Source organism: Chaetura pelagica, unplaced genomic scaffold, assembly GCF_000747805.2.
Source record: "Chaetura pelagica isolate M959 unplaced genomic scaffold, ChaPel_1.0 scaffold192, whole genome shotgun sequence".
Lineage (NCBI taxonomy): Eukaryota > Metazoa > Chordata > Aves > Apodiformes > Apodidae > Chaetura > Chaetura pelagica.
In genome coordinates this window covers 781,007-798,551 of record NW_009952570.1, presented here as the reverse complement: position 1 = coordinate 798,551, position 17,545 = coordinate 781,007, and the positions used below count along the sequence as shown (strand labels likewise).

The 17,545-nt window shown below is 48.1% G+C and overlaps 1 protein-coding gene across 1 annotated transcript in view; it reads left to right on the top strand.

Annotated features, from left to right (window-relative positions):
* Window positions 1-17,545, top strand: part of VPS8 (vacuolar protein sorting 8 homolog (S. cerevisiae)) — a 93,963-nt gene that overhangs the window by 26,042 nt on the left and 50,376 nt on the right. The window contains exons 8-17 of the mRNA XM_009993533.1: window positions 1,488-1,612; window positions 3,082-3,168; window positions 4,503-4,570; window positions 5,297-5,450; window positions 5,549-5,608; window positions 6,427-6,534; window positions 8,032-8,112; window positions 11,961-12,131; window positions 14,632-14,706; window positions 15,355-15,390. Coding sequence (XP_009991835.1) covers window positions 1,488-1,612; window positions 3,082-3,168; window positions 4,503-4,570; window positions 5,297-5,450; window positions 5,549-5,608; window positions 6,427-6,534; window positions 8,032-8,112; window positions 11,961-12,131; window positions 14,632-14,706; window positions 15,355-15,390 — 965 coding nt within the window. The remainder of the gene's footprint in view (window positions 1-1,487; window positions 1,613-3,081; window positions 3,169-4,502; window positions 4,571-5,296; window positions 5,451-5,548; window positions 5,609-6,426; window positions 6,535-8,031; window positions 8,113-11,960; window positions 12,132-14,631; window positions 14,707-15,354; window positions 15,391-17,545) is intronic.

Genomic DNA, 17,545 nt, shown 5'->3' with positions numbered 1-17,545 from the left:
TGCAGCATGGAGAAATGTGTCCTGTGCCTGGGGCAGTTCTTCCACAGGCTGTGTGATGCTCAGCTCCTGTCTGTTCCCCTGGATCCTTTCCCTTCCTTGCTCAAGGTGAAATCCTGCGTGCAGGGTTATCATGGTGCTTCTGTTGTCTTTCAGATCTCTCTCTTCATTCCAACAGTCCTCACACAGCATCTTTTTCTCTCCCCCACTCAAAAGCAGTGCAAAACCAGAGAGAGGTGGAAAAAGCAGATCCAGAACATTTGTTTATCTTAGCTGAACACACCAAGGACAGGCAGAGGGTTATTGTTCCTGACTCCTGATGTGCAACATCTATTACAGCAGTTCTTACTCTCTGGTGGTGGAAGCATGGGAGAACCTGGCAGCAGCAGAGGGGCCTGTTGGTTGCCTGCAGGGGAGTCAGCCCAGCCCCCAGGGGCCATGTGGGCAGTGGCACTGCCCCTGCAGCAGCTGGGCCTTGGGAAGGGAAGGTCTGTCACAGCGTGGTGATGGTTCCTTGAGGAGCCCCTGAGGGAGCTGGGGGTGTTCAGCATGGAGAAAAGGAGGCTGAGGGGAGACCTCCTTACTCTATAACTGCCTGAAGGGAGGTTGTAGAGAGGTGGGCTTGGTCTCTTCTCTGAGGGAACAAGTAATGGGACAAGGGGAAATGGCCTCAAGTTGTGCCAGGGTAGGTTTAATCAGGTATTAGAAAAAATTTCTTCCTTGAAAGGGGAATTGAGCACTGGCACAGGCTGCCCAGGGAGGTGGTTGAGTCTCCATCCCTGGAGGTGTTTAAGAGATGCATAGATGTAGTGCTGAGGGTCGTGGTTTAAGCACTGGACCTGGTAGAGTTAAGTTATGGTTGGATTGGATGATCTGAAAGTTCTTTTCTGACAGCAGGACTCTGTGTGATTCCTTATGAAGAGCTACAGGCACTAGAACTCTTCAAACGTTTTAACTGTGCAGCTCAAGATACAAGTTCATTTTCCCTCCAGCTTTTGGCCTTTGTCAACCAAACTAAGGGATAAAAGTTAGATTAAATTACCCTCCCCAGAAGCCTGGGTTGGGCATTTTTAGTTGCTGTTCAAACCAGCTTCCAGGCACACAGAAGGCTCGGAAGGTAGAATTAATTTACAGTCATTTTCCTTGCTACAACCTCAGCAGCATCGCAGAACAGTAAAAGGGAAAGCTAGATGTTGCTTTGATTTTTCTAGTAGTTTCTTCTTCAGTTTGTGATTCCTCTGCAATTCCATATTCCCTCTGCCTGTTTTATACTTTTACAAATAATTTGTTTTTCGCAGCAAGACAGTGTCCCACTGTCCCTGTACTAACATGCGCTCTTACCTTGCAAGCTCTGTTTTAAGAACTTAACTGTAAGCCTGGGAATTGCTAACGTACCCCCAGTGAACTGTAGATGTAAACATTTGCATGAAGTTGATTTTCATGATGGCTCTTTCTTTCTCTTCAATTTCTTACTGATTGTTCTGCTCTAGATCAGAACCAGGCTCTCCGGCTGTGTCTGGGCAGCACTGCAGTCGGGGCCCAGTACGGAGCCATCTCTGCTCTCAGCATCAACAATGACTGTTCCAGGCTGCTGTGTGGCTTTGCAAAAGGACAGGTAATTCCCACAGGATGAGACAGTCCAGTGCTCTGTCCCCCTCAGTCTGTTTCTGAGGGTGTCACCTATCCAGAGGTGACAATCGCTCCAAGCCAAGCACACTCCATATGTAGCTGTGCCAGTTGGTTTTGTGCTGAGAAGCAGCATGTGTGGTTGCTCTGCCAGAGCTTTTTTTGGCCAGCCAGTTCCTGCATCCAGTGAGCCAACTACTGTGGAGGAAATGGGGAATGCAGGATATAAGGAAGGATGCAGAGAATCGTGACTTGATGTGACACCAGTCCTGCTCCTGGTAAATGGGAACATGCAGTGGTGCACCAGGGCAACCAGCTCAGTCCTTCTGGGTCACTTTCTAAGATCTGGGCTTTGTATTTAAAGCTGTTTTTTACTGAGTTGGTGTCTTAAAGTTCTTGAAACTCATCTCTAGCCCCAAAGTTCATTTTTACTAATACCTTATTTCTACTGTATGACAGAAGCTGTGTAGCTTCTGGGGAAAAAGGGGTTTGAATCTCTTGTGGTTTTATGTCCTTCTCTGAAACTAAAGAGAGAAAGCAATTCCTGAACAAAAGTTGTAAGTTTAAACTAAACCAAAGTGGATAGAAGTTAACTTGATAAAATTGAGGTCCATGGAATACAGGGGCACTTTGTTGCTTTTAAATTGCATTTCTCTTTGCTCCTTTGGCTTTCACCTCCATTTGAGATAAAACCCAGGGTGTGCAGTGGGGCTGAGGGACAGACTGCTCCACACCACTTGGAAATACAGATTTGGTCTTTGCAGAGCAATGGACAGTTTGAAATGATGATCAGATCAAATAATTGAGAGCAGCAGTTCTGAAATATCTGGTCTACAAAGCTTTGGTAGGTGATTTATGGAACTAGATAAAATTTCCAGTACAAACTTTGGTTCAATTTGTAATCTTCTCTGGGTGAAATATTCCTCAGTTATGCTTCTTAGTTGAGAAATTGCCTAAATTTTATATCCAAGCACAAACCTGGGTCTCTACTCCTACCTGGCCTGTTTTGCTGAGCAGCCACAGGAGGAGAGGAGTGACAAAGCCATGGAGATGCTTGAGTTTTGCTACGAGGTGTTAGCGAAGATTGTTAAGCTGTTCACTGGGAGATAAATGCATTCAGCCTCTTTGCACAGTGCTGTGTGGGAGCAAAGTTGTCTTAGGTTCTTTGATGGTGGCATCAGACAGCTGTGAGGTGAGGGAGTTCAGGCAGGAGGTGAGAGCTTGCCAAAGGGATGTGAAGGTACCACTAGTGTTGTCAATGAGAGTATGAGCAGATAAGCAAACTGCTTGTAAAAACTGGATGGGAACAGTTTTTTTAATCACTTTTCTTTGCTATGAAGATCTTACTAACCCAGGGTGATACTTGGAATATAGGGATTTATTGCTGCACTAACACACAGGATGATGGGGAGAACCCCTTGGCAGTAAACATGAGCACTGAGATCCATCTGCTTGCAGATCACCATGTGGGATCTGGCCAGTGGGAAGCTGCTGCGCTCCATAACAGATGCCCACCCACCAGGAACAGCCATTTTGCACATCAAGGTAATAACCACCAGATGTACTCCTTGTATACCCTTTGGTTTTTTTCTTTAAAAGACTCTTGTCTTCAGTCAGATGTGTTGATTTTCCTCATGGAGTACTTTTAAATGTACAGGTGAGAGCAGCTACCTAGGAGCTAAATGGCAATAGTGACAAAAATGAGCAGAAATGCTGTTTTAAAGAAGAAACTGAGTGTTATGAAAACTGAAATGATTGTATCAGCTGTGAGTTGTGCTATAACAAACAACACTTGTCTCTTCAAGCCCTTCCCTCTAGTGCCAGAATCTGTGAAGAATTAATTGCTAGAATACATTTCTCTAAACCTGCAGTGGTTGGAACTGGGTACCTGACTTGCCAACTTTTAAACTTAAAAGAGTCTCAAGTGTAGAAATTAGCTTCTGTTGGTGGTTTTTCAAATAGCTTATTGGGAATGTTTGGGTGAAAGATAAGTCATCTGTGGCTTCTTGCTCAATACCTGATCTGGTGCATGGCTCTGTTTTATGTAGACTTCTCCTACCAGGGCTTAATGCTCCTTGGCAGCCTGAGCAGAGCAGTGACTTGGGTGCATCACCCAAACTCTTCTCTCTCTTCTCTTTTCCTGGGCCTTGCTGAGACATCCCAGCCCCCTAGAGTGAATCTAGTGTAGTGGGACACTGGTCAAGGACAAGTGCTCATGTACTGGTTGCTCTGACCTGGCTAACCAGGCGTTTTGTGAGCATGAAGATGTCCCCTTCCTGCTGCACCTTCTGTGCCTCCATCCTTGCCATCTTTGCCCTGTGCATGTGCCAGGCCCTCTGCTCCTGGTGGCACCCTCTCTATCTCATGACCTGAGGAGTGCTCAGATGCTGCTGTACAGCCCAGGTGCTTGCACTGTGAGGTGCTGGGTTGCAAAGGCCTCCGGAAGGATGTGGATCTGACCCCATTTTATCTGGATTATTTGGTTCCATGAGTAGTTCTGGGTGTTCCTGGTTTTGGTCTGTTTGTGATTGCAGCTGTTCACCAGCTCATGGGCTTTGAGGCTCTGAGGTGTTCTCATGGTAACATGGGTTTTGGTGTGCTGTGCATCTGAGTTCCAGTAGGAAGTAAGGGGACTTTGGGAACAAAACTGAGCCATGGAGGTTCCTGAAGAGTTGAAGATGAAACACAAAACCTTGTTTTTCTTACACACCATAAAACAGCCAGTAATTGTCTCAAAGCTGCATGTTAAAGGTGTCTTTCTGGTAGGTTCAACATCTGTGCTTTTCTGTGCTCTTAGTAATGCCATGGCATACATTTTTCTACCAATATTTTTGGCAGTTAATTTTTTAGAACCACTTTTAATCTAATTATCTGCTCAGTTTACAGATGACCCGACGCTTGCGATTTGCAATGACAGCGGAGGCTCCGTCTTTGAACTGTCATTTAAGTAAGACAATAACTCTTACATACCCATAGAAAGTACAATAAACTAATACTGGGTTATAGTTTCTAAAACCTAAGCAAAAGCTCCACTGAGCTTAAAGATCATCTAGATCCAACCCCCTGCATGGGCAGGGACACCTCCCACCAGCCCAGGTTGCTCCAAGCCCCATCCAACCTGCCCTTCAACACTGCCAGGGATGGGGCAGCCACAGCTTCCCTGGGCAACCTGGGCCAGGCTCTCACCACCCTCACACTCCACAATTTCCTCCTCATGTCTCACCTCCATCTCATAATAGAGATTACTCATTCACTTGTGTAACAGTCGAAGAGCAAGGTGAAGGTATCAATGTATTATCCCAAATATTGGCATTCCTCGTGGGCTCTTGGTAGCTGTAATGTAAGTGGTGCCCCTGGTTTCATCAGTGAGAGCTGCCCTGCAGTAACTGCTTGTTTTCTTCTTGGCCTCTTCAGGAACAAGAGGGACGAGGAGGAAGGAAATCTCATCACATCCAGGAATTGCCAACATATTACTGTTAGATAAGGTCCTAAGAAGTTCTTTTCTGTATCCAAGCAGCTGTCTGGGACTGCTTCCAGTGATACTCTGAAGTCATCCCTGGAGCTGTGGTTTTAGAAACACTGTTTATGAAGCTTCAGGCTTGAGATTTTGTGAGGCTGTTGGGCATCTCTCTCCTAGGTAGCTGCTCACCCAGCTGCTCTGTCTTCTTTGCAGGAGGGTTATGGGTGTGAGAACATGTGAATCTCGATGTCTCTTCAGCGGCTCGAAGGGGGAGGTTTGTTGCATTGAACCCTTGCATGCAAAAGTTGAGCTGAGAGACCATCCCATCACCCAGTATTCTCTGCTGGCCATGGCTTCTCTGACAAAGGTAACTTGCAGAAGGCTTGGTGTGAGAAATCACCAAAGAGGCTTTTTTTACAGGGATATACTCAAACATTTTATTTTGCCTTCTGTTTTTCCTTGAAGATACTGGTGATTGGCCTGAAGCCCTCTCTGAAAGTGTGGATGACCTTTCCTTATGGTCGTGTGAGTAACGAAGCCAGGTGCTGGCTTTTTGGATGCAAACAGTTCCCAGAGCAAAGGGGATGAGATTAGGACATGGTGGTTGGTATCAGTACTTTACCAGCACCCAGTGAACTGTGGGATTGCAGTGATGGTCTCCTGGTCTGAGGTGTGCAGAGTGCGGCAGGGAGGAGGTGAAAGGGCTGTGCCTGTGGGAAAATGCTGGATTTCTCCAGTAAGTAGGAAGGCAGGAACACAGGAGCCCTTCAGCTTCCTGTCTTCTGTGCTGCAGCCTGGATGCACTCACAGACATGACGTTGACCTAATTCTTGTCACCTGAGCAAGGTGACAGTCCATGGTGACTGGGGACATTGCTTTACATAAGGGCCATAGAATAGAACCCTTAATTGCAGGAAAGGAAACCAAGTGGAATTAGAGCACTACCCAGTCTTTTAAATTCTTGATTATTCACAAGTTGCTGGTGTAATTTCTCACGGAAAAGCAGCTGGGGAAGATGGTGGGTACGTTAGGATGGGAGAATGGAGGCAAAGCTGCAGCTTGTAGTCCAGCAGTCCGTGTGAGACTGGATCTACATGATGCAGCTGGGACACAGGTTTGGTTCTGACTGGTTGTCCACTTGGCCAAGAGACACAGGTTGCCCCTAAACCATGGGCTGAACCAAAGAGCACAAGCTGCTGCAGGAGCTGTCACCAGACCAGGGACTGGCTCTGCAGCCTGTGTGTGTGCATGGCAGAGGGCAGCAGCTGGTGAGCAGGGTGTGTCCTGGAGCTGAGGTTCTGCCTTGCCTGCCTTAAATACTGGCTGTGCTTCATGTCTGACAGATGGACCCTGCTAGTGTCCCTCTTCTGGCCTGGCACTTTGTGGCTGTACAGAACTCAGTGAACCCCATGCTGGCATTTTGTCGAGGAGATGTTGTTCATTTTCTTCTGGTAAGTCTGGATGTTCTGTGCTGGTTTTCAGATGGTCCCATCCTGTTTGCGCTGTCTCATGTCTGCATGTGCTGGGATGTCTGCAGCCTGCAGCCAGTTTGGGAAAGCAAACCCAAACCTGCTGGGTGTTGCTCTTCAGCAAGCAGTGCTGCTCTTCCCTGAGAATCTGGAGATGGGGCTTAATGCATTCCAGAAGTTGCATTCCACAGATTGCCGAGGGACGCTGTGGCTGCCCCATCCCTGGCAGTGTTCAAGGGCAGGTTGGATGAGGCTTGGAGCAACCTGGGCTGGTGGGAGGTGTCCCTGCCCATGCAAGGGGGTGGAACTGGATCATCTTTAAGGTCTCTTCCACCCCAAACCACTCTGTGATTCTATGAAGTGTAGACTTGCAGCTTATCTCCTTTCTACTGGAGGTGGGAGATTGTGGATTGTTTTAAGGGAGACCACAGGAACCTGAGATACAATTTTATTTTTTGCTTTAGAACACGAGTCTGGAAGAACTTGTGCAAACTACTGAGAGGCAGCAGCTTTCAGATTGTGTTGGCACGTGACTTCAGGTCATGCTGTTCAGATTAGCAGAAGTTATTCCTGCAGATATGGTTGCTTGGAGGTGATTTAATGTCTGATCTCAGCATGAGAGCAGTGTTCAGGCTTTAGTAAATCCCGCATTTTGACTTTGGAGTGCCAGTTTGTGTTCCAGTTCTGCAGTGATTTTGGACCTTAAGTTTTGCTCAGGCTCCCAGATGTGTTGTCTAGATTGAATCCTCTTTGTGCTCTGTCTTCTCTCTTGGAAAACTCTGGGAGAAAGAAAAGTGTCTGTGTTGAAGGTGAGCCTGTCCTGTTGGCCATGTCTGGGTGTGCACTAGCACTGCACCCATCCCCATCCCCTTCTGGTTAGGACCTGCAACTCCTGTAGTGCAAATCAAGGGTTTCAAATTCCTCCAGCAGAAGGCCCCTGGTCAGAGGCAGCCCCCTGGGGTTGGTGTCATCTTAGAATCATGGAATGGTCTGGGCTGGAAGGGACCTTGAAGACCATCTAGATCCAACCCCCTGCATGGGCAGGGACACCTCCCACCAGCCCAGGTTGCTCCAAGCCCCATCCAACCTGCCCTTCAACACTGCCAGGGATGGGGCAGCCACAGCTTCCCTGGGCAACCTGGGCCAGGCTCTCACCACCCTCACACTCCACAATTCCCTCCTCATGTCTCACCTCAATCTTCCTCTTCCAGTTTTCATCCCTTCCCCCTTGTCCTCTCCCTCCCTGCCCTTGTCCCAAGTCCCTCCCCAGCTTTCCTGGAGCCCCTCCAGGCACTGGAAGGTGCTTCAAGGTCTCCCTGGAGCCTTCTCTTCTCCAGGCTGAACACCCCAACTCTCCCAGCCTGGCTCCAGAGCAGAGCTGTTCCAGCCCTCCCATCATCTCTGTAGTCTTCTCTGGACTCTCTCCAGAGAGGCTGAAGATAAGCTTGAGTTTCAGTCAGCCTTTTGTTTCTCTTTCAGGTGAAGCGAGATGACAGTGGTGCCATACACGTCACGAAGCAAAGGCAGCTGCATCTACACTATGACCTCATCAACTTTACTGTAAGTCTCAATCTTACAGAATGGTTAATTTTTTCCCCTCTATTTTCTTGTAAATAGCCCTGGGCCATAGAATAGAACCCTTAATTGCAGGAAAGGAAACCAAGTGGAATTAGAGCACTACCCAGTCTTTTAAATTCTTGATTATTCACAAGTTGCTGGTGTAATTTCTCACGGAAAAGCAGCTGGGGAAGATGGTGGGTACGTTAGGATGGGAGAATGGAGGCAAAGCTGCAGCTTGTAGTCCAGCAGTCCGTGTGAGACTGGATCTACATGATGCAGCTGGGACACAGGTTTGGTTCTGACTGGTTGTCCACTTGGCCAAGAGACACAGGTTGCCCCTAAACCATGGGCTGAACCAAAGAGCACAAGCTGCTGCAGGAGCTGTCACCAGACCAGGGACTGGCTCTGCAGCCTGTGTGTGTGCATGGCAGAGGGCAGCAGCTGGTGAGCAGGGTGTGTCCTGGAGCTGAGGTTCTGCCTTGCCTGCCTTAAATACTGGCTGTGCTTCATGTCTGACAGATGGACCCTGCTAGTGTCCCTCTTCTGGCCTGGCACTTTGTGGCTGTACAGAACTCAGTGAACCCCATGCTGGCATTTTGTCGAGGAGATGTTGTTCATTTTCTTCTGGTAAGTCTGGATGTTCTGTGCTGGTTTTCAGATGGTCCCATCCTGTTTGCGCTGTCTCATGTCTGCATGTGCTGGGATGTCTGCAGCCTGCAGCCAGTTTGGGAAAGCAAACCCAAACCTGCTGGGTGTTGCTCTTCAGCAAGCAGTGCTGCTCTTCCCTGAGAATCTGGAGATGGGGCTTAATGCATTCCAGAAGTTGCATTCCACAGATTGCCGAGGGACGCTGTGGCTGCCCCATCCCTGGCAGTGTTCAAGGGCAGGTTGGATGAGGCTTGGAGCAACCTGGGCTGGTGGGAGGTGTCCCTGCCCATGCAAGGGGGTGGAACTGGATCATCTTTAAGGTCTCTTCCACCCCAAACCACTCTGTGATTCTATGAAGTGTAGACTTGCAGCTTATCTCCTTTCTACTGGAGGTGGGAGATTGTGGATTGTTTTAAGGGAGACCACAGGAACCTGAGATACAATTTTATTTTTTGCTTTAGAACACGAGTCTGGAAGAACTTGTGCAAACTACTGAGAGGCAGCAGCTTTCAGATTGTGTTGGCACGTGACTTCAGGTCATGCTGTTCAGATTAGCAGAAGTTATTCCTGCAGATATGGTTGCTTGGAGGTGATTTAATGTCTGATCTCAGCATGAGAGCAGTGTTCAGGCTTTAGTAAATCCCGCATTTTGACTTTGGAGTGCCAGTTTGTTTTCCAGTTCTGCAGTGATTTTGGACCTTAAGTTTTGCTCAGGCTCCCAGATGTGTTGTCTAGATTGAATCCTCTTTGTGCTCTGTCTTCTCTCTTGGAAAACTCTGGGAGAAAGAAAAGTGTCTGTGTTGAAGGTGAGCCTGTCCTGTTGGCCATGTCTGGGTGTGCACTAGCACTGCACCCATCCCCATCCCCTTCTGGTTAGGACCTGCAACTCCTGTAGTGCAAATCAAGGGTTTCAAATTCCTCCAGCAGAAGGCCCCTGGTCAGAGGCAGCCCCCTGGGGTTGGTGTCATCTTAGAATCATGGAATGGTCTGGGCTGGAAGGGACCTTGAAGACCATCTAGATCCAACCCCCTGCATGGGCAGGGACACCTCCCACCAGCCCAGGTTGCTCCAAGCCCCATCCAACCTGCCCTTCAACACTGCCAGGGATGGGGCAGCCACAGCTTCCCTGGGCAACCTGGGCCAGGCTCTCACCACCCTCACACTCCACAATTTCCTCTTCATGTCTCACCTCAATCTCCCCTCTTCCAGTTTTCATCCATCTCCCCTTGTCCTCTCCCTCCCTGCCCTTGTCCCAAGTCCCTCCCCAGCTTTCCTGGAGCCCCTCCAGGCACTGGAAGGTGCTTCAAGGTCTCCCTGGAGCCTTCTCTTCTCCAGGCTGAACACCCCAACTCTCCCAGCCTGGCTCCAGAGCAGAGCTGTTCCAGCCCTCCCATCATCTCTGTAGTCTTCTCTGGACTCTCTCCAGAGAGGCTGAAGATAAGCTTGAGTTTCAGTCAGCCTTTTGTTTCTCTTTCAGGTGAAGCGAGATGACAGTGGTGCCATACACGTCACGAAGCAAAGGCAGCTGCATCTACACTATGACCTCATCAACTTTACTGTAAGTCTCAATCTTACAGAATGGTTAATTTTTTCCCCTCTATTTTCTTGTAAATAGCCCTTAGTTCTGTCCCATTGGCTTTCATGTACAGCATAAGAGCTGGCTTGTGCTTTAGCTGGAACTCACTAACTTAAACTTGGAACTCAGTGAAAAATCAATACAAGTGAAATAACTGGTAGCAAAGGCTGAAAAACCAGCAGCATGCAGGTAACAGCACTGCCCTTCCTTGGGAAGGGTAGGGGTACCCTTGTTGAGGAAATGTTTTCAAGAGCTAGAGAGCATCTGTCAAGAAAGGTTTTTATTCTATCTTCTTACAAAAGAAAGCAAAATTCTCTGTAATTGACTCAGTAAATGTTACCACATACAAGTACTTGCTAAAGCACCATCATTGTTTGATGCTTTTAATAACAACAACAAAACTGCTCAAATCTAAAACCTACTTACATAATACAGAGAATAAAACATGAAAGGCCAGAACAGCTATTGACATCAGCTGGAATTTGAAGCTTGTAAACAAATATACTTGGCTGTTTTTAAAAAAATGATTGTAAAATCCATGAAAAAAAGCTTTTTGGGGTTTTGGACACAGAAGTAGAAAGCACAGAGCATGGCTGGCTGCCAGGCTTGGAGTCAGACTTGGATTCAGTGTTTCTCTTCCTAATGCCCCTTGATGCCATATTTACTTCCTGGGGGGATTGAGAGCAGGTGTTGCAGTTGTTGTGGTTTTGAGACCTTTGGATAGAAGGTGTGTGAGAGCATAAACAGTGCATTGGGAGGGCATGAGCTCTGGTGGTGGCTACGGGTGTTCTCTGTGAGGAGGGTTCCTAAAGCATGGGACAACAATGTGCCTTTGTGGCCAAGAAGGCCAGTGGTGTCTTGGGGTGCATTAGGAGGAGCGTGTCCAGCAGATCAAGGGAGGTTCTTCTCCCCCTGTGCTTTGGTGAGACCTCACTTGGAGTGTTGTGTCCAGTTCTGGGCTCCCCAGTTCAGGAGGGACTTGAGAGTCCAAGGGAGGCTACAAGGATGATGAAGGGACTGGAACACCTGCCTGATGAGGGAAGGCTGAGAGACCTGGGGCTGTTCAGTCTGGAGAGGAGAAGCCTGAGGGGGGATCTAATTAATGTCTCTAAATACATGAGGGCATCAAGAAGGCAGGGACAAGCTCTTGTCACTTGTGCCCTGGACAGGACGAGGGGCAATGGATTCAAACTGGAGCCCAGGAAGTTCCACCTCAACATGAGGAAGAACTTCTTTGCTGTGAGGGTGACAGAGCCCTGGGACAGGCTGCCCAGAGAGGCTGTGGAGTCTCCTTCTCTGGAGACTTTCCAGCCCTGTCTGGATGCCTTTCTGAGTGACCTGCCCTGGTTTGGGTCCTGCTCTGGCAGGAGGGTTGGACTGGATGATCTTCAGGGGTCCCTTCCAACCCCTCATATTCTGTCATTCTTTGATCCTCCAGAAGGAGCCTTCCTGTCTTTACCTTAGGAGTCATGCATGTGTGCTGGTGTGAAGTGACCACGTGTAGTGACAAAGCTACTCACCATCCTGGAACTTCCTGTTCTCACTCAGGAATATACCCAAAGTCTGCTTAGTTGGCTCTAATTATGTCTGCATTGATGAAATCTGTCATTTGTGGCTTTTTCAGTGGATAAACTCAAGGACAGCAGTGCTTCTGGACAGTGTGGAGAAGCTGCACGTGATAGATCGTCAGACACAGGAGGAGCTGGAGACCATAGAGATCTCAGAAGTTCAGCTGGTCTACAACAGCAGCCACTTCAAGTCCCTGGCCACAGGAGGCAATGTCAGCGAAGCTCTGGTAGACCCAACAGACCTGCTGGTGTTGGCTAACCCTGCTTTAGACATCCCTCAAAGGGAAACCTGGAGCTTTGGGAAAAGGCCTTTTTGAAAGTCTCTCAGAAATCACAGAATCATTCTGGTTGGCAAAGACCTTTAAAATCATTGAGTCCAACCCTAACCCAACTCTACCAACCAAATGATCCATGGTGTTGATGTCGCCAACTAACAGCTCATGTTACCTTTTGTGAATTGATGTTTTTAGGAGCTGCTTTTAAATGACCAAGCTTTGGAATTCTCTGTGCAGGACAAAAGCTGATGTGTGAGCTTTAGTCCTCAAGAAATTCCTGTAGCCCTTTCTATTCCACATACCAGGAACACTGTGCCTGGGCAGTGGCTGTATTCCCTGCCCCCATCTCAGACACTGCCATGCAGGGTAGAGAGGCTGAAACATAATCCTTCTGCTTGTAGGTGCTGCACTTCTTCCTTGTTTGAAGTGTAAAAAACCCAAAACCAACCACAGTGGTGGAAGCTGCAACACTTCAAACATTGTGTTTTCTCCTCTTTCCTCTTTTGATTGTATTTTGTCTTTTATTTTCCCTTCCTTGCTGTTTGTTTTGGTGTGGATTTTTTTGGACCCTGCTCCATGTGGTGTTTGGAGACCTTTTCTTCCTGAAGCAGGTGATAATTTCAGTGTCTCCTAACCTCTCCTGTAATCTCCTGCATTCTGCAGCCTTCTGGTGTGGTATTGGTATTGCCACAGCACTGGGGAAGCTTTTTTAAAGCTGTGGTGTAAGGACAGGTTACTGCTTTCAGTAGAGAAATCAGTTTATTTTGGAAACAGTTTCCTTGCATTCAAGCCTCTCAGGGCTGCACCAGAAATTCCAGAGCTGGACAGTGTGATTCCTGTTCAGTTCTGCTATAGCCCTGTGAGACTCACTGGCCCAAACAGGTAGCAGGAGGTTCCTGTTGGTCTGTAGTTTGGATTGGCAGTTCCAAGCCCAGTGTATGGTCATGACTCAGCTCCTGAGGCCCAGGGAGAAATGCCATCTATGCAGGATGGCAGGGTTCCAGAAAAAAGACTTCATGGTTGCCCTTTGAGCTCCAAGGAAGAGCATGTTGCTTCCAGTCAGACTGGCCAGATCCAGGAGGTATCTCTGTAGACTTTAGGTCTACCTGGCTGCTGCTACTCTGGCTGTCACCTGCTGGCACTGCTGCCATCCTTCCTGCTGCAGGTGCTGGGTGAGGAAGAGAGGCAGAAGGTGGAGTCTAATCTAAGAAGTCAGCTTTGTGCTGCCTGCCACTGGAGCTGGAGTTGCCAGGCACAAGCTCCCAGAGCACAGTGAGAGGTTGGCACTGAGGTGGTGTGTGAGCTTTCCCTGCTTGGCTGTGTCCTTATGCAGAGCTTCTCACTCAGTTCCAGAAACCCTGCTGTGTCCTGTGAGGACTTCTGGTGATTTCCATCAGAGCCAGAGACACATGGCTTGAGAAACTGGTGGGCCCAAATAAATGCTGCCTGGTAATGCAATTGTGAGTCTAGAAAAGACCCCTGCTTAATTCACCAACAGTGAGTGGCAGATGAGATCTGAAGTCTTTGCCACTCTGAAGTACTGAGGGTGTGAAACAGACAGTTTCTTTCCCTGCATTTCAGTAGGAATTACAACCTAGTCAAGGGCAGCTTCTGCTGGGGGGCTTTTGTTTCATGGCTTAGAGGATCAGAAATACACCTCTTCCTGTGTTGGTTCTGCAGACCTTCTAAGAGGAGGCTGCTGCTCCCTTAAGAGAGATTCTGGTGTCAGAGGTGCCTGGGTTGTGGATGGAGCCTGTCAGACCCTGTTCCTCTACTGCAGCACCTAAAGAACAGGGAGTATCTGCTGTTTCAGGTTCTGTGCTGAGCAGGTTGAAGTGTTGTTTCAGCAGTCCCTCAACAGACACACTTTGCAGCAGTGGGAAGAGATCCAGGAAGCTTCCCTACCTGCCAGACTGAGGGAAGCACAGGGCAAACAGCTCTGCCCATGCTCTGTGCTAAAAGCTCTAATTCTGATGTGATCTCCATTTCTCACATGGTGCAAGGGTCCTAATGCAGCCCTTTCAGCACTGGCTCCTGCCATGCAGACTCGTGGGGTAGCAGCTCTCAGTTCAACAAGGTTCTTTCCTTCTGTGTCTCCTACACGTTTGCTCTGGAGGATGATGTGTGAAGGAGCAGAAGGCAAGGAAGGAGCCCCTGTCACGTTTTTATGAGGGATCTGAGGGTAGACACAGAGCACTAGTCCTGCTGTTTCTGGGTCCTTTTGATTCCTTTGTGTTTCCTGGGCAGCTTAGGAGCACTTTTCAGCTGCATTCACAAGCAGGGAAGTGTGACAGCAAAACATTTTACTTAGTACTGCCCAGAGATCTGTGGTGTTTTCTCCCAGTCCTCATGATGATTCCTGTCTCTAAACTTAACTACATATATGTAGTTCTTGGGGAACTTTCTGACAACAAGCAGCAGTTTGACTTGCATTTCTCTTTTTTTGTTGTAGGCATTGGTTGGAGAGAAGGCTTGTTATCAGTCCATCAGCAGCTGTGGTGGTCAGGTCTTCTACCTTGGAACTAAGGTAAATGTGGGGAGTTTTTATCAAAAAGACACTGTTGATGGTAGCTCATCTTCTGGAGAAGGGCAGGTTTTTAGTCCATGGAGATAGGAATCAAGGGTGGGTTCTTTGTGCACCTATGTCATGGGATTAAAAAAAATGAGCAGTGATTTGGTTTTAACCAAGTAAAATATTGTCATAGTTTCACAGTGCCCTGGTGGATGCTGCTTGAGGGTAGAGTGACCATTACTTTACTGACATCTGCTCTGGCCTAAGCTTCAGTTTCTCTTTCTTAAAAGTGCTAATGAGTTAACAGAAGAAAATAAGACAGGAGGGAAGACCAGACTCCTTTGCACGGAATGATAAAAAGAATATCCAATTCACTTTTCCTGTCCTGCTGTGGGTGAAAAGTCAGAGAGAGGTGGCCTATAGGATGGCTTATGGATATAGGGGAAGAAGGGAGAGGTGGTGTCCTGGAGCAGGTGGGTTGTAAGGCCATGTGAAAGATGGTTTCTGTTTAATGCAACCATTCAATATATTCCTGCCTTGTCAAGCTTGAGGGTTGTTTTGCTTAGCTTGCTCAGGTGGGTGTGTGGGATACCACAGGCTGCATGGGCAACTGAAGCACAGAAAGAATCTAATCTTTTTTTTTTTTTTCCCCCTTTTTTTTAGTCTGTGCACATCATGACACTGAGGAGCTGGAGAGAGGTAGGTAGAGAGGAAAGCTCTGCAGCTTGGTAGGTTGGGATTGCTTAAATCTAGCTGGAGGTTGGGGGGATGGTGCAGCACTGTGAGCAGAGCCCAGGCTCCCTCCCTGCTGGGCTCTGTGGGGCTGGGCAGGCTGAGAGGGGACCTGGCTCTGCCAAGCCAGACAGTCATGCTTCAGCTTCTGCTGACAAGGCAGAGTTGGTGCAGGGTGTGACTTGGGAGAACTGGGTAGGTGTCAGCCTTCTGGCTGCCAGATGAGCACACAGGAGTGGAAGGACATCTGCTTCACTGGATTTTGTCTCCAGCTACTGCAGGAACTACCTCATAAAATCCATCAAAGACCACCTGGAAAGTTAGTTGGGTTTTTAGATCCTTGATTCCTTTTTTAACCATGTTTTTTCTGACAGCTGAAACCCTGTCAAGTTCCACACTGAAGTTCTTAGTGACCTGTTCATGTCTATATGTTTCTGTATTTTCACTTGAGTGGAACAGCCCTTTCTCCTTTGTACCATCACTCTTTCATTATCCTCTTGTAAGATTACCTTCCCATTCCCTTCTTTTTCATGGTCACTGCTCTCTGCACCTCCCTTCTGCTTGGTTTCCTGGCCCTAGGCAAACACCTTGGCATGTGTCACTCTGGGTGGGGCTCACAGGTGCCTTCACAATGTCACCTGCTCTTCACTGCCTCTGCTAGCTGTGTCATTCCTCGTAAGTCCTTGGGTCTCATTTTGCAGTTCCTTGGGTTACATGATGCCAGTGGCCCCTGGCACTCTGGACAGTCACCAGTGCCTAAGCTCTGGGTTCTGCTGTAGGCACTGGTACCACTGGATTGCATCATGCCCCTCACCCAGCTGCAGGGGGTCCTGCTGTGTCTGCTCAGCTGGCTCATCACACAGGCTGGTAGATGCTCATCAGCAAACTTCATTAATAAATTCAGCTTATGCCAAGTCAGTTGACCAAGCTGTTGTGTAGAGTGGGGGCTTCAAGGCTGATTCTCAAGGAACTCCAATAGTCATTCATTCCAGTCTCATGTTGCTCCTTTAAGCTGTGGCCTTCACCATTTTTCCTGCTTTATGGCTGCTGTGCTCATCTGTGACTCTTAGCTCCTGCATGTGGTGCTGGATCAGGACCTTAAATAAAATGAGAATGGTTCAGCTCTATTGAACTTTTTATACAGTTCCTGCTTTTAGTTTCCAAGATCACTTCCCTCTGCTAGTCTTCTCTCCAGCCAATTCACTACCAACTCTGGTCCAGTAAACTGTTAATGAAGAGTTGTGCTTTGAGCCATGGTTTCATAGAATGGTGAAGGTTGGAAGGGACCTTAAAGATCATCAGGCTCCAGCCTCCCTGCTGTGAGCAGGGACACCTCCCACCAGAACAGGCTGCACAAGCCTCATCCAACCTGCCCTTCAACACTGCCAGGGATGGGGCAGCCACAGCTTCCCTGGGCAAGGCTCTCACCACCCTCATGGTGAAGAATTTCTTCCTAATAGCTAACCTAAATTTATCTTCCTTCAATTTTAATCCATTATCCCTTGTCCTATCACTACACTCCCTGGTGAGAAGCTTCTCCCCATCTTTCCTGTAGGCCCCCTCCAGGTGTTGGAAGGCTGCTTTCCTGGGATTCAGCAGTCACAGCTGATGTGCTCTGAGCCAACCTCCTTCTGAATGACTGCATGGTTCCTGTTGTGCTGGAGGCCTCCTTATTGAAAGGGTCTTTCTCAAGAGCTGTAATTGTGTATGTGAAGTGTTAGGGTGTGAGGCTGAGGCTTAGTTGGTGCCACAGCGAGAGTCCTGGCCTGAGGCTCAGGATCTCTCTTCTCTCAAACCACACTTCAACATTTTGACCTGATGTAACAAGACAAGTGGTGCTCAACCTCGTGTGTTGCTGATTCCTTAAGTAGAAAACACTCATGATCTACTTCCATCTTTATTGGCTGGCAGCACAGAAGAAAATAAGAAGGATGAGTACACCTGTGTGCTGAGAACATGGCTGAGTCTTCTGTTGTGCTCTTAAGTGATGAGGCAAGGATAGGGGATGGAAAGTATTGGTTGTGATTGCAAGCACTTGGTCATGCTCTGGGTTTCCATCTATCAAGTACCAAAGCTAAGATGTAGCCCAAAGGGACTTGGTGTACTGGGGCCTCACACTTAG